This window comes from Leptonychotes weddellii, chromosome 5, assembly GCF_054177405.1.
Source record: "Leptonychotes weddellii isolate Sample4059 chromosome 5, ASM5417740v2, whole genome shotgun sequence".
NCBI classification, from domain to species: domain Eukaryota; kingdom Metazoa; phylum Chordata; class Mammalia; order Carnivora; family Phocidae; genus Leptonychotes; species Leptonychotes weddellii.
In genome coordinates this window covers 153,469,275-153,485,417 of record NC_138373.1, presented here as the reverse complement: position 1 = coordinate 153,485,417, position 16,143 = coordinate 153,469,275, and the positions used below count along the sequence as shown (strand labels likewise).

General features: G+C 46.3%; 1 protein-coding gene across 4 annotated transcripts in view; it reads right to left on the bottom strand.

Annotated features, from left to right (window-relative positions):
* Positions 1–407: 407 nt before the first annotated feature.
* Positions 408–16,143, bottom strand: part of XRCC6 (X-ray repair cross complementing 6) — a 20,352-nt gene continuing 4,616 nt past the window's right edge. For 2 of the 4 annotated variants that reach the window (XM_081822540.1, XM_081822539.1), the window contains 9 exons: positions 14,183–14,321; positions 13,665–13,919; positions 12,865–13,048; positions 9,816–10,002; positions 7,700–7,868; positions 6,825–6,986; positions 5,018–5,147; positions 4,476–4,576; positions 1,659–1,933 (listed from right to left, as the gene is read on the bottom strand). In XM_081822540.1, coding sequence (XP_081678666.1) covers positions 1,674–1,933; positions 4,476–4,576; positions 5,018–5,147; positions 6,825–6,986; positions 7,700–7,868; positions 9,816–10,002; positions 12,865–13,048; positions 13,665–13,919; positions 14,183–14,321 — 1,587 coding nt within the window. In that variant the 3' untranslated portion in view covers positions 1,659–1,673. Of the gene's footprint in view, positions 938–1,658; positions 1,934–4,176; positions 4,364–4,475; positions 4,577–5,017; positions 5,148–6,824; positions 6,987–7,699; positions 7,869–9,815; positions 10,003–12,864; positions 13,049–13,664; positions 13,920–14,182; positions 14,322–16,143 lie in introns of those variants that run through there. The other 2 variants (XM_081822538.1, XM_081822541.1) reach the window with 2 other exon arrangements.

Sequence of the window (16,143 nt, the reverse complement as noted above, 5' to 3'; positions counted from 1 at the left end):
GGAGCAGAGAGCCCGACGCGGGGCTCGATCCCAGGACCCTGGGATCATGACCTGAACTGAAGGCAGACGCTTAATGGCTGAGCCACCCAGGCGCCCCTCCCTCTATTATTCTTAGTGAAAAAACGAAATAGTATATCAAGTCCAGTACAGGTAAGAATGTAGGGAAATACACTCACTCTTTCTTGAATAGGATATAAATTGTATCACTTTTTCAGAGGCCACCTGGCAATTCTTTTTTTTTTCTTTAAAGATTTTATTTATTTGAAAGAGGGAATGAGAGAGCATGAGAGAGAGGAGGGTCAGAGGGAGAAGCAGACTCCCCGCTGAGCAGGGAGCCCGATGCGGGACTCAATCCGGGACGATCCGGGGACTGCAGGATCATGACCTGAGCTGAAGGCAGGCGCCCCCAACTGGCAATTCTGATCAGAATTTTAAATGTCGACACCTTGACCCAGCAATACCACTGCTAGGAATTTATCCTAGATAAACTATGGATCCACTCACACAAGAACGCAACGGTGGTTCATGTTCACTGCAGCCTACCCATCAAGAAAGGTCTGGTTGAACAAACTGTTTACATCTATCCAGTGAAGTACTCTGGAGCCTTGTTTTTTAAATACAGTAGCTTTGTATGGACATAACTCTTCAACATATGTAGCTAAGTAAGAAAATAAACTAGAAAACAAAGTGAATACTAGTCCATTTGTGCTGAAATATGTATGTCTGTATTAAATATGTAGGTTTGTATAGAAATTTCTGAAGGGACATGATCCTCTGTGATATGACCATAAAGTCAACTTTAAAAAAATACCCAGTTCCTCACCTTGTTTCCGCTTGGGAACTTTTCCTTCAGGATTATAATCCGGTGGGTAGACAAGCTCCTTAAACTCATTCACCAGGGAGCCCAGTCTTTTATCTATTGCTTCAATTTTAGGCACTAGAAAATCAAAACACAAGAAGAGTGGCCAGGTGAGTCACGAGTCCTGGCTTCCTGTCCAGTTCCAAGTCTACGGGGACCAGAGGAGAAAGCACCTAACTGCTGGGGTTGGGGGAAGTCCCGGGAGGGTCCAGGAGGAGGCAACTGACCTGGCCATGAATGCCTCTCTAATATTGATCAAGTACCTTCTAACAATCGCATTTAATGAGCACTTACTACAGCCAGGCACCCTTCTAAATGCTTTAAACTTATTTTTTAATTTAATCCTCTAGAGGGTAGGTAAATTTGTCTCCCTGTTTTACAGAGGGAAGCCAAGAGGTTAAATGACTTGCCCGAGGCCAACGAGCTGGGAGTGATAGAGTTACGAACTGGGCTAGATTCTGGGGTTTCAAACCAGAGTCTGTGCCCGCAGTGGGCTTACAGTCTAGTCAGGGTAAGGAGGTGGTGAAAACATAAATGCAGTAGGTGACAATGCCATGAAGGGACTGAACAAGGCACACTGGGAACACGGGAGGGGTCAGGAAAGACTTTCCGCAGCCGGGTCTGGGAAGCTGAGCGCTCTGTTCCTCAGGCAGATACTATTCCAAGCAGCAGAACGCACAGGAGTAAGAAAGGGCAGGTGACATACAGCTTGAAGGTAGAAGGTCAGGAGGGCAGGACCAGCGAGGAGGCTGGAATTCCAGGCAGTCATGGCGAGGTCATGGAAGCCTTGTACGCTCGTGCGGGACTTAAGACATTATCCTGAGAACAGTGGGGAAACTGAAGGGCTATGAGCAGGGGGACAGGGACATGACCCCAACTGCATTTTAGAAAGATCTCCTGGAGCTGTGTGTGGAGTATGACCTGAAGGACGATGAGACAGCAGCCGGGGAGAAGGGCATAAACCCGAGAAGCGGCAGAACTGACGGACATACAGACGGAATGTGAGGTGTCGGGGTGGCTGGCTGGGAGGCCAGGAACATTCGCCAAGACCAACACAACAGGAACAAGATATCTCTGGGGGAAAGACAGTATTTGTGTTACCTTACCACTGTGTACGGTTTGTGGAGCTGTGACCTGAGCCATGTCACATCGAGGGCAGGCCTGAGGAGAGGAGTCTCATCACCTCCTCACATGGCCACGTTTGCAAAGTACTGAGGGGAGCTCCTGGCACAATGTCACGGCCAAACTGGGCTCCGGCCAAGTCGGAAGCCCCCTGTCCCAGACTACATGAGCGTATGCAAGAACTCTGGTTCTCCACCTGGGAACCAGCTAGGACTTTTAAGAAACACTGATGCCCAAACCCTTCCCCCAGAGATTCTGATTTAACTGGTCTGCGGCTGAGGCCTAAACAGCCAGATTTTTTTTAAGTCCCCCAGACAATTCTGTTGTAAGCCCAAGTTGAGAACCAATGTGCTAGAGGTCGGGGCATGTCTCAAAATCACCTGGAAGGCTTGTTGTAAAACAGATTGCTGGGTCCCAAGCTGAGTTTCAGAATTAGTCGGCTTGGGAAAGGGCTCAAACTTGGCCTTTCTGACAAGTTTCCCGGTCATGCCAGTGCTGCTGGCCCGGGGAGCACACGCAGAACCACTGGGGTAGCCTGCAGAGGCCACCGAGGGAGAAGTGAGGTGACAGAGAAAGATGGGGCCCAAGGTCACCTAGAGCGCTCCCATGTTTGGAGGAGGGAAAAAAGGAAGCAGGCCCAGCAACGGAGTCCTGGGCTGCTGTGAGCCCAGGAGAAAAACCAAGACCGCAATCGTGAGTCTTTAGTAAGTGATTTACGAAGAGAAAGCCATTATCACTGTGTCGGAGGGAAGCAGAGACACGTCGGAGTACAGCTGAGTGAAGAACATGAAAGGGCAAAGAGTCAAAGCTGTCCGAGGTCTGAGCGGTAGGAGAGCCGGGTGGCGCAGCAGATGGCCACCGGCAGGGCAGCTGCGGTTCCAGCCAGAGCCGAGCAGAAAGGACAGGGCTGGGGACACAGGCTCGGGAGTCATGGACATGAGAGAGGACGCTGGAGGCCATAGGAGCGGACAAGATAACGAACAGAAAGGGAGAGCAGAGGGGCTGAGGAGTTAGAGGGAACATCACAGCAGCCAAAAGTGTTTTGAAAATAGAGGCAGGAAGAGAAAACACGACTTGCAGTAAAATTACAGGACAGGCGCCAGGATGCAAGAGGCCAAGGCCATGGTAAGGAACAGAGTGGACGCCGCGGAATAACGGGGAAACACCGTGTCCTGAGCACTTCCTGAGCATCAGGACCGAGATGTGGTTAATCCCTTGTAAGAACATCTCACTGTCCCCATTTTACCCATAAAGAAACTGAGTTTCAGGGACGCCTGGGTGGCCCAGTTGGTGAAGTGTCTGCCTTCAGCTCAGGTCATGATCCCAGGGTCCTGGGATCGAGTCCCGCATCGGGCTCCCTGCTCAGCGGGGACTCTGCCTATCCCCCTCCCCCTCCCTCTGCTCATGCTCTCTCTTTCTCTCTCTCTCTGTCAAATAAATAAAATCTTTAAAAAAAAAAGAAAGAAAGAAAGAAACTGAGTTTCAGGGAGATTAATGAGATCCCAAGGCTAATCAAGTATGTGGCAAAGCTGGGATTCAAATCTGTATCAGCTGTTTCCGAAGCCCGAGTCCTTCACCACCTTGCTGGAGACCAGGCCACTTACTTCCTGATTCGCTAAAGGCCACCAAGATAGACAGGCCGCGTTACCCCAGCCCTGCCCTCCCGCCAGATCCGCAGCACAGGTATACCAGCTCTTACAGCGCTCGTGCGGGGCTGCTTGGTCTAGCATAAGAGAGATCATTAATAACTGCAGAGCTGAGCAGGCCACACTAATTGCTCGGATCTTTTTAACCTCTGTCAAGAGCCCTCATTAAGTCCCATCTGTTTCCTGCTGGGTGTTTACTGACATCACTAAACTGGGCATGTGCTCTCGTGAAATATGTAAGAGAATCACAGTCAAGAAAGGGCCAGGTAGCGAGCTCAGAGCTCGACCGAGGAGGCCAGGCGCATCTCCCCGCTGCTGGGTAACGAGGTGGACCTTCTCAGGTAGAGCACGCAGTCTGCACCGTGGTGCCGAGCACGGGCTCCGGGCCAGACTCCCTGGATTCTAAGCCTAGATCCACCGCTCACCACTTCGTGCCTCGGCACATCACTCCCTTCTCTAGAAAACAAGGCCGACAGCAGCGCCTACCTCGTAGTTACGAGAATTAAATGAGTCAACAACATATAGGACACAACAGTGCCTGGCACACAGTGAGCGCTCAATAAATGTTACAGATTATTATTATTTTTTTTACTTTTACCAACATGTAGTCATGAGGTGGCCTCCTCATTCAAAGGCAGGTCTCAGAAGCCTGGCACTTTGCTCTCCTCTCACGACAGAACCAGCCAAATCTGCTCCGAGGCGGTCTACGCTGGACTAGAAAATCTCTCGGACATGGCTGGAACAAGGAGGTTAAATCTTTAGAGGGTGCTAGGACATGCATCCATCTTTCTGGTCCAGAGTGGGGTTGTTGCGGAAAGAACCACCGAGCTTCGCCACAGCCTTCTTACGTGTCAGATCCACCGCTTGCTCGGGCTCCATGAGGTCCAAAGCCAGCGCCTCCAGGTTCCTGAAGTGTTGCTGCAGCACTGGGTTCTCGAAGCTGTCACTTCTAGTAAAACAATCATAATAGCATAAATACACTGAAACAACGGAACATTTAAAAAATAAATGAATAAAATTATTAAATAAACCCGACTGAGGCAGCACAGGCCTGGGGTCGGCTGAGGAAAACAGCCCAAATCAAACAGTGGGGAATCTTGTCTCTTGAGTCAACTTTTCTCTCTCCAATTTTCAATTTATTGGGAATCCAAAAGCTAATTTAGAAGCAAACACCTGCCCATCTGTCTGTCACGAGAAGCAGTGGGCAGAGAGAGACATGGAGGAGGCAGGGCCGTGAAGTACGAAAACACAACGAAGGAGAGAAGGTGCGACATAGGGAGAGAAAGAACCCACTCTTTCTCCCCACGCTCAGCAGCAGCTGGGAGTAAAAGAATCCTCTCACCTCAGGAGACAGTTCCAGAAGAAAGCCTGAGGTGGACCCACTACTCACCTGTAGTTGAAACGGAGCTTCTGAACAATAGCCTTCATCTTGTCTATCTGCTCTGGGTTCGCCATGACTTTTTCGGTAAAGGGCACCTTCCGTTTATCATCAGCGTAGGGTAAGAAGACAAGCTGGAAGCCTGAAGAAGGAAGATAAAATTTTCTGAGATTTGACTTCACAAAAGGTTTCAGTTACCGAGTTGTCATTTGCCTCTCAACTCCAAATTCGCCCTTCTAGACCTGTGATGCTGGGGCTGGGACCCTGCCAACCCTGCTTCTCCTTTATCAGCTGATTCCTGTGAGCATCTGCCTGACCGACTCCCTCTGGGGCCTGCAGAGCAGAGAGGGAGGCAGGAGTACTCCTTCCCGGGCCGTCCCGTCCCTGCCGGCCTTGCCCCAGCCATCGCTCTCTGTCAGGGCCCTTCACCTGCCTGGAACACTTGGTTCCAGCCTCCAGCTTTCTTGACTCACCCAGAGCCAGCTGGGCAGCGGCCCCTCCCTGGAGGGCTGAGTCCCAGCTCCATGGGGCCCTCCAAGCTTCAGCCTCTCCCCTCGGTTCCCCCATCCCCACCCCACACTCAAAGGAAAGAGGAAGGGTTATCCGGCTGCTCTTGTTCCAGGTTCTAAGAGAGTCAAAAACCTAGACTGGAACCAAAGGCTGCTGCCAGGTGAAGGGCCCTTGCTCGCAAAGCCAACAGCGCTGAGTAAGTGGAAGGAGCAAGTCCCTTTGCTCTCCTCTGCCCTACGGTCTCCCTCGAGCACCCACTACTGACACAGCCTACAGACAGTCGGCTGGCAAAGGAGGAAACTGGGTTTGGAGAGTGTCAGCCTCCGCAGCACAGAGCGTAATAGGAGGAATTTGGAGCTGAGAGACAAGAGCTTACTAAGAGACATACAAAGCTATTCCTCAGCCATCTGATCACCAGGGTTACAAATATAACATTTTCAAAGAGTTACTTTATAGTTCATTTTTATTAGCATGGCTAAGGAAGAAAGAAGACTACCTACCATCTCTTGGCTACTTTGTACTAGTCACTTATACAACCTGAAGAGTAAGGTGTTCCAGAATTCTCATCTTTGCAGATAAGGAATATAAGTAGACAGGTTAAATTATTTGCCCAAGTCGGCCAGGTAACAAGTGGCAGAGGTGGGCCTGAAACAAAAGAAAGTAAACTTTCGGGGCGCCTGGGTGGCTCAGTTGGTTAAGCGACTGCCTTCGGCTCAGGTCACGATCCTGGAGTCCCAGGATCGAGTCCCGCATCAGGCTCCCTGCTCGGCAGGGAGTCTGCTTCTCCCTGCCCCTCCCCCCTCTCATGTGCTCTCTCTCTCTGTCTCATTCTCTCTCTTTCAAATGAATAAAATCTTAAAAAAAAAAAAAGTAAACTTTCCCACACATAAGAATAAGTCAAGTCTGACTTCAAAACCCATGGTCTTTCTGCTACACCTCACTGCCCTGGTGTATACAGAGGATAAACTAAATGTTAAACATTGCAAAGGTGCTAACAATGGCTTTTAGTAAAGCTGCCAGCAGTTGAGCCATAAACTTTGTCAGTAACCTGCAAACAGTCCCTAAGCAGCCAATGCTCAATCATGGCTGCAGAGCTGCCTGGTACAGTTGCACATGCTGTGCACTGCACAACCATATTTGGCAGCTTTACCTGGCTCTGCATCAAATCCACCTGTGAAACCCTAAAAATGCACCTTTTCCAGACCCCATTCCTGGAGACTCTGGTTCAGCAGGTCTGAGTTGGGATCCTATGAGGGATTCCAAAGTCTGAACAAGGTTCAAAAGCACTGAAAAGATCTCTTCCACATACCTGGGGGAGTCACCTGAATTTTCTGCTCATCTAGCTCCTCTTCCTGTGGCAACAAGGCCACAAAATAAGGAGGGATGTTCCGACGGGGGGTGTATCTGCACACTGCCATGACCTCCTTCTCCAGACACTTGGTGAGAAGAGCACTGAACAGGGTTGAGCTCCCTGGAAAACAAACATCCCAGAAGTCTGCATCCTAAAGATATCTCCTCCTCGTTTCCCTCTTAGCCCATGTTATAAGCTTACGATTTCTCTTCCATTTTCTTAAAAGGGCTTATGATACTTCATTAGGTAAGGTGTGATGAGCCCAGAGCTGAAGGGAAAGTGGGGACAGCAGAGGTGCAGAAAGGAAGAGAAAGGAAAGCAATGAGAGATCAGATGCCTCAAACACTCCATTTCAGAGTGTGAATTATTAATATTAGTTCACTTTTACTATCTTTAGACTAATGATATAAGCCCCAGTTCCTAATAAAAGCCAACCAGGTCAAATCCAGGGGTTCATTAGCTATAGCACAGAGGAATATAGGTCTGGACAAACACAATGACCTAGTTCATAGCATCTTTAATTGCCAACACTAGGGAACAAACTGGGTTTTTCTTTTCTTTTTAATTCTCTATCTGATGCCTCAAAGAAAGACTTCCAGAGGAAGTAAGTTTTAAAAATTCTAATTCCACATCCCCTCCTGGATGTTTACAATGCGTATCAGTGTATTATAGGTCCTAAAGAAATCTCTAATTTTGTTTAGTCCCGAATTTCCAAAACTTATCTGAGCATGAAAAACTTTCAAAATACCCCCTTAATACGTACATCCTATCCAGGTTCCAAGCAGAACTACCTTCTGTTACTCATTCATTTACCCTCAGTCTACCCCACATACCATTCACCAGGGACTCTTCGGGGTACACGAACAGGGAGGGCCTCAGATAATGGTGCTTCTTCAGCAATATCAAGGGCTTGAAACCGATGAGAATCAAACCTGGTTCATCAAAGCGTTTCAGCTCTTCTGTTTCCTCTTTCTCTAGTACAATCTGACGACTCCCATAGTTCTAAAGGAAGGGGAACACGAGGGCCATGTACACAGGCTACGTGGAGATGCAAAGTGATTGCCACACGACACTAGCAAGTTAAAATCAGCTTTCTTCTAAGGAACAGGAAGATGGCTCACCAAGGGCATCTTCCTCCTACCGTGGGGAATGAACATTTACTGAGTGCTTGCCAGGCACCTTATATTCGTCATCCAATTTATCTTCTGTGTCCAGCCTAGGCGATAGATGTTAAAAACTGTTTTACAGATGAGTGAACTGAGTCTTGATGGTTGGTAACTTGCTCCAGGTTACATAATTGAATTGGGCTTTAAACCACCAGCTCTCTGGTGCTGAAGGCCATTCTCTTCAGGCATTTATTCGAACCCTCAGCATCATCCCTGACCCACAAAGGAAGCTCAAAACACGCCTATTTATCAAGAGGACACATGTCAGGTACTGTGGTAGGTCTGAGAAAACACGCATATTAAGTATTACTTTCAAACTTTAATTTTGCACTGTGGTCATAGATATACGACTGGTAACAGAACTTAGCAAGAGTCCAATTTGAGTTTAATCAACAAAACAGAGCCCTCAAGTTTTTTCGAAGGCATACTGGATCAAGAAAGAAACTCCATGACCAGAAGAGCTACTACCTATGAATAAACCAACATGGATAACTAGTTACTTCCAAAATGGAAGAGGAAATTTCTTGTCTTCTCCTTCAGAAAGTAGGGCAAAACACTCTGGCTTGAGATTTGTGCTCCAAAAAATATCTCATGGGTTGAATCAAAATAATATTTAATTTTAGTCACTTAGTTGATCCTTCTAGGTCCTGAACTTATGCAAAAAAATCTCAGATTCTCTCCCACATTTTGCATTAATTAAAAGGATGACTCATTTGATTTTAATTTTAGATATCCAATCCTTCCACAGATTGAACAAAGGTGAGAGAATGAAGAAAGATAATGTTCTGCATTCTTAGCCTGTCCTTCAGATTAAGAAAGGTACATGTGTATCATTTCAAAGCACAGGAAAAAATTTGGTTTGGGAAAAAAAAACTCTCCCTAAAATAAAGTGCACTTCACACCTAACACACTTTCCCTAGCCCATCTCCCTAGTTAACTATAAAGCATTTTCAGGGTACCTGAGTGGCTCAGTCGTTAAATGTCTGCCTTCGGCTCAGGTCATGATCCCAGCGTCCTGGGATCGAGCCCCGCATCGGGCTCCGCGGGAAGCCTGCTTCTCCCTCTCCCACTCCCCCTGCTTGTGTTCCCTCTCTCGCTGTGTCCCTCTCTGTCAAATAAATAAATAAAATCTTTAAAAAAAAAAACAAACTATAAAGCATTTTCTGCTACTGTACCCAAGCAAGGAATTCGACTGTTAGAGCAGAATGCAAAGAGTGATCAAGGGCTAAAGTTTCCACTGACATTTTTTTCAAACACTGGTTCCAACTTTCTAGCTGTCAAAGTATCAACAACCTAGATGCTGGGGCACCTGGCTGGCTCAGCTGGAGAAGCATGCAACTCTTAATCTCGGGGTTGTAAATTCAAGCTCTACGTTGCCTGTAGAGATTACTTAAAAATAAAATCTTTAAAAAAAAAAAAAAATGATCGGGGTGCTTGGGTGGCTCAGTCGGTTAAGGATCTGCCTTTGGCTCAGGTCATGATCCCAGGGTCCTGGAATCAAGCCCTTTGTTGGGCTCCCTGCTCAGCGGGGAGTCTGCTTCTCCCTCTCCCTCTGCCCCTCCCCCTGCTCCTGCTGTCTCTCTCTCTGTCTCTCAAATAAATAAATAAAATCTTTAAAACAAAACATCTAGATGCCAGAGTTCCAAAGAGGAATGGCTTTGTGTTTTAACAGCTTAGCTACAAAGATGCACACAGAAAGGTATTTAACTGGTTAGGCTAAATCAAGGTCTCCCTCCCTGTTAATTCTTCAATGGGACAAAATTCAGTAAGAAGGCAGGCCTACCTGAGACCTCTTGGTGTCGCTAGGCAGAAGCAAACTGCCCGTATTTACATTAAACGTCCGGGTCTTGGATTTCACTGGTTCATTGGTTTCCCGATAAAGCCTCACAGGAGGAGGTTTGACAGCCTTCTGGACCATATTATACATGCTGACAGTGAGTGCTATATCTTTGCTGAGCTTAAGCTTCAACCTGGGGGAGAGAGAAACAAAAAAACATGGAAAGATTATGCTTTCCTAGCTAAAATTCTTTTGTGGTACCCAAGCCTTATTTTATTCTCTCCATAATCCAAATTTCTCGAATATAAATATAACAGTTTTAATAATAGAGTTTGCTATAATACTATCTCAGGGTCTATACCACAAAAATTCGTTTCAGAATATACTGTTAACTACTTAAAATAATGATGAAGAGTGTACTGTAATAAAAATAATAATGATTGTTTTGGGGTGCCTGGGTAGCTCAGTCGGTTAAGCGTCCAACTTTTGATTTCAGCTCAGGTCATCGATCTCAGGGTTGGGGGATGTGAGATCAAGCCCCACACTGGGTTCTGCACTCAGCGGGCAGTCTGCTTCTCTCCCTCTCTCCCCCCGCCCCGATGCTCTCTCTCTAGAACAAACAAAAAAAAAGATTCTCTCTCCCTCTCCCTCTGCCCCCCCCCCCCGCCACACTCTCTCTCTAAAACAAATAAATCGGGGGAAAAAAAAAAAAAAGATTCTCTCTCCGTCTTCCTCTGTCTCTCCCCCGCCATGTGCACACATGTTCTCTTTCTCTCTTTTAAAAAAAAAAAGGGCGCCTGGGTGGCTCAGTCATTAAGCGTCTGCCTTCAGCTCAGTTCATGATCTCAGTGTCCTGGGATCGAGCCCCACATCGGGCTCCCCCTGCTTAGCGGGGAGCCTGCTTCTCCCTCTCCCTCTGCATGCTGTTCCCCCTGCTGGTACTCTCTCTCTCTCTCACTCCATCTCTCTCAAATAAATAAATAAAATCTTAAAAAAGATATAAATTAGTATGTTAACAAAGAACTTAGGACAGTGCCTGGCATATAATAACCATGCAATAAAATAATTCCATTATTTGATTATAGTGGGAACATTAATCTTTTTTTTTTTTTTTAAGATTTTATTTATTTGAGAGAGAGAGAATGAGAGACAGAGAGCATGAGAGGGAGGAGGGCCAGAGGGAGAAGCAGACTCCCTGCCGAGCAGGGAGCCCGATGCGGGACTCGATCCCGGGACTCCAGGATCATGACCTGAGCCGAACGCAGTCGCTCAACCAACTGAGCCACCCAGGCGCCCTACATTAATTATTTTTTAAGCTAAGGCATTATTAGTTCTCAAACAGTTCCAATTTATTATTCCTCTCAAGTATCCTGTAACAACTCTTCCACAGAATAACACTAGCAGCTAACATTTGTAAATAATTACCATGTGCTATGCGCTATGCCTGGGTTATCTCAATACAGCCGTCCTGTGAGGAGGGACCATTTTTGCCCCCATTTTACTGAGGTCCAGAGAAGTTACATGACTTGCCCCAGGTTGCCCAGCAGAAGGACCAGGACTACAATCCAAGCCAACCTGACTCCAGGACCTACATTTAACCACTATTTTACCCTCTCTGCCACCCCACCAAAATGTGTGCTACATTTCCAAACTGTAGTAACAATACTCCATTATTTCAGGAAGGAGGAGAGATGCCAGGGTGTTTGTGTGAAGAAAAAGAAATCATTCCTAAGGGGGAAAGGAGAGCCAACAGCCAAACTACAGCTGTAGCAATGGGCTGGTGTGTGGTTTCCCTAAAATCATTTCATGGGCTTTCTAGTAGAATTGTCAGTAATCTCTTGAAAACTGCTCAAAAACTACCAATGGTCATATTTCCCTATGTTGAGGAACCTAGTCTAAAATGAAAGCCTGGGACGCCTAGGTGGCTCAGTTGGTTAAGCGTCTGCCTTCAGCTCGGGTCATGGTCCCGGGGTCCTGGGATCCAGTCCCGTGTTGGGCTCTCTGCTCCACGGGGAGCCTGCTTCTCCCTCTCCCTCTGCCTGCCGCTCCCCCTGCTTTGTGACCTCTCTCTCTGATAAATAAATAAAATCTTTTTTTTTTTAAGATTTTATTTATTTGACAGAGAGATAGAGAGAGAGCACAAGTAGGCAGAGAGGCAGGCAGAGGGAGAGGGAGAAGCAGGCTCTCCGCCGAGCAGGGAGCCGGACGTGGGGCTCGATCCCAGGACCCCGGGATCATGACCTGAGCTGAAGGCAGATGCTTAAACCAACTGAGCCACCCAGGCGCCCCAATAAATAAAATCTTTGAAAAAATAAATAAAAATAGGGGCGCCTGGGTGGCTCAGTTGTTAAGCGTCTGCCTTCGGCTCAGGTCATGGTCCCAGGGTCCTGGGATCGAGCCCCGCATCAGGCTCCCTGCTCGGCGGGAAGCCTGCTTCTCCCTCTCCCACTCCCTCTGCTTGTGTCCCCTCTCTCGCTGTGTCTCTCTCTGTCAAATAAAATCTTTAAATAAATAAATAAATAAATAAATAAATAAAAATAAATTTAAAAAAATAAAATGAAAGCCTGATGTGACCTTTAGAAAGCAAAACGGGAGAGCCCTTGGGACTCTAAGGGCAAAGCTCTATAAGAGAAAGTAATTTAACAAGCTGGTTCCTGTGGGTCTCAAGTTTATAAGAAATCAGAATAACTCAACACCAGTGACAATAACTAGCACCCACTAAGTTTTTGCTCCATACCAGTATTACTGTCACCCACAATTTACGGAGGAGCAAGCAGATGACATACTAGTGACTACATCTGAGGACAGCAGTAGGCCCCAGCTGTTTACCCCAATGAAGTGGAGACCCGTGTTATTCTGGAGAGCTAGCCTACCAGCTCTTGCCAGAGGAAGAGAAGCAGATATGCAAATATGCTAGGCTGAAATAAAGCAAGTTCTCAGTGAGGCACACAGTGAGGCACTGAGGGTAAGTGGCCAGGGAAGCTCTCTCAAAGCAGCCCGGTGCTTACGATCAGGTAGGGCACTTGTGGGAGGCTGGCCCAGGTTCAGAGCACACCTGCAGAGCACGCGCTTCCTGGTCTCCTTGGCACGAACCTTCCTCAACAGGTCTTCCAGTTTGCTGGATTCCTCAAAGTGAACCCCTAGGTCCTCATCCTCGGCTGTGCTGATGATATCTCGGTAAAACAAGGATATGTCAAAGCCCCCACGTTTCCTCAGGTGCATCAAGTCCAGGAAGATACCTGGGGCAAGGAAAACAAACAATTTTCGGCAAGCGAGAATTTTTTTCAGTTAAGCCCAAATATGCAAAGAAATAGATGGATTATTAACATTTTCGGGATGTATAGAATGGCTAAGGGAATGAGCTGCTATAAGGACAACTTATTCAATAGGCTCTGCACCCAATGTGGGGCTCAAACTCTCAACCCCAGGATCAAAAGTTGAATGCTCTACTGACTGAGCCAGCCACCACGCAGGGTAGAGCCCTTCAGAAAGCGAATGGCCTTTGGTTAAACGTTCGACTCTTGATTTCAGCTCCGGTCATGATCTCAGGGTCGTGAGACTGAGCCCCGAGGCAGGCTCCACACTCAGCAGGGAGTGTGCGTCTCTCTCTCCTTCTCTCTGCCCCTCCCCCTGCTCATGCGCACGCTCCTCTCTCTAAAATAAATAAATCTTTTTAAAAAAGAGAGAAAGTGAATGGCCTCATCATTTTCAGTAGGAATATTACACAGGTATCTCCCCCTGGCTTCATTTTATTCTTTCATTTCACGCTCAGTGGAGAAAAACAAATGTTTGACATCCGCTATAAAGAAGCAGTAAGATTAAGTGCCAATTTAAAAGAACAGGGAAAATGCCAACCTGTGTCACGGAGATCCCCAGCTTTGGTCCTGGCCCGGCTGGCTTTGGCACTGTCATTGCCATGGGGGTCATCTTCATTGGTGAACAGCATGATCCTCTTATGGCTCATCTTGACCTGGACATCGCTAAACAGGTTGGCACAGACCCATAGCACTTCACTTAGTGAGTAGTCAGATCCATGGCCAATTAGGTCTTGGAAATGTTTTTTCCCCTGCTCCCCTTTAAACTGGTCAAGCTCAAGCACTCGTTTAGCACCTGATCAGAGACAGGGAAGTCAAGCAGGCAGAAAAATCAGAACAGAGTCAGTGCCGCATTTATCAGGCTAACAGAAGAGCCGAGGTCCCGTTCTCACCCCAAAAGTGTTCAACCCATAAAGTCCACATCCCAGGAAGAACCCTCCTGTGCAGGAAAGCATACTCTTAGTCAAGATGCCATCTACTTCCTTCTCCACATCCTTCTTTGTTCAGGGTAGTGACCTTCCAATGTAAGGGAAAAGCTGATCTTACACCTCTACTGACCTGGATTATCCAACTCCTGTAAGACGTAAATATTTTTGAAATTCACTGAATTTTTATCCTTCTCAGTACCATAGAACACCACTGCCAAGAGATCTTGATCACTGCTTATGATCTTATTGGTATACACACTCTGGATACACTGACAAAATCAAAACAAAAATGCAATTAATATTTAACTTGCCATTAAATTTAAACTCCATAAGTGCCTGGCACATAGTAGGTGCTTGATATATTTGCTGAATCTGTACATGGCATTAGATTGAGGCATGACCCCCACCTTCAGGAAAGTCATGAATCAGCGAGAGGGACAGGCATATATATTATGCTATAACAAAAGGCAGAGTGTGTTAAGTATATAACGGAAGTATAAGTAGTTCCGACGATAAGAAAACAGAGAATTAAAAACACGTATTAGTCAGGGAGGAAATTCTGCTATAAGAGGGAAAAACAGCCCAGTATGGGAATCAGAAAACCTGGACTGAATCCCACTGATGTCATTTAGTTAATTGACTGAGTTTGTAGAGGCCACTTGATCTTCCCTCAAGCAGCTTGAGACCAAGAAACAGAACGTACATATGTAAAATAATTATGTATGTGAAAGGTTTTAGCTAACAATCAGTAGATGTGACCCAACAATAAGTCCATAACTGCTAACAGCATCTTTTTTTTCCTAACAGCAGCTTTTAGAATAAAATTTGCTTAATTACACAATTAATGATGCCAGTATTCCAGGAAAGTCCTGTCTACCCATTTAAACTAATGTTAGCATCTGGTAAATCAGTGTCTCATAAGAGCTGCTCAGTCCTGTGACCTACTTAATTCTGGAGGGCACTGACAACATCCAGTTTCTGAATCTACAAAGCTGAGAAATAATGCAACCATGGTTGACACCTCCCACCCTGTCCCCATGTCGGGTCTGAGACTCTACCCAGCCTCCCTCAACAGTAATTCTCTCCTTAAATGCAGAACTTCATGTATGTCTACTCATCGAAAATAATCTGCATGGCAAGTAGTTATTTCTACAAGTATTTTAATCTACCCTTTTCCTTTATTGAAGTATAGTTATAACACAACGTTACCTTAGTGGCCGGTGTACAACACAGCGATCTAACAAGTCTATGCATTATGCTGTGCTTGCCATCTGTCACCATATAAAGCTATTACCATACCACTGACTATATTCCTTCTGCTGTACTTTTCATTCCCACAACTTTCTCTTTTTTTGACAGAGAGAGAGGTAATGAGAGCAGGAACACAAGCAGGGGGAGTGGGAGAGGGAGAAGCAGGCTTCCCGCTGAGCAGGGAGCCCAATGCAAGGCTCGATATGATGCCCCAGGCTGAAGGCAGGCTCTCAGCGACTGAGCCACCCAGGCGCCCCTCATCCCAACTTTTAATCTACTTTGAGTAGTCTCTAAACATTTACAAAAATTTGGTGAGGGCTTCTTTTAGGTTCTAAGAATTAAAAATACAAAAAAAAAAAAAATTTTTTTTTTTTTGAGAAAATGTTTTTTCATTGCTTATCAAATACATTATACTCATCTGTGAATGTCTCACTTAGTTGCTACATAATACTACATTTTCTTCTGGGTTCTTTAGGCATTGAGGGTTCTAAGAACCCTCTGAAATTACACGTAGAAGTGTGAGTGTATCTTTTTGGAGATAGGGTACATAGCTTTCGCCACATCCTTCTTTTTTTTTGACAGAGAGAGATAGTGAGAGCAGGAACATCTGTGTTCCTGCTCTCACATGCTCAAAGAGGGTCACAATCCGAAAAAGGCTAAAGCAGTGATCCTCAAAAAGTGATCTCCAAACTAGCAACAGCAGCATCACCTGGGAACTTGCTGGAAATGCAAATTCTTGGTCCCAGCTCTAGACCTAATAGAACCAGAAATTCTGATTCTGGGGTAAGGCTCTGCATCTGTGCTAACAAGTCCTACAGATGATTCTGAAAACCACTGCTT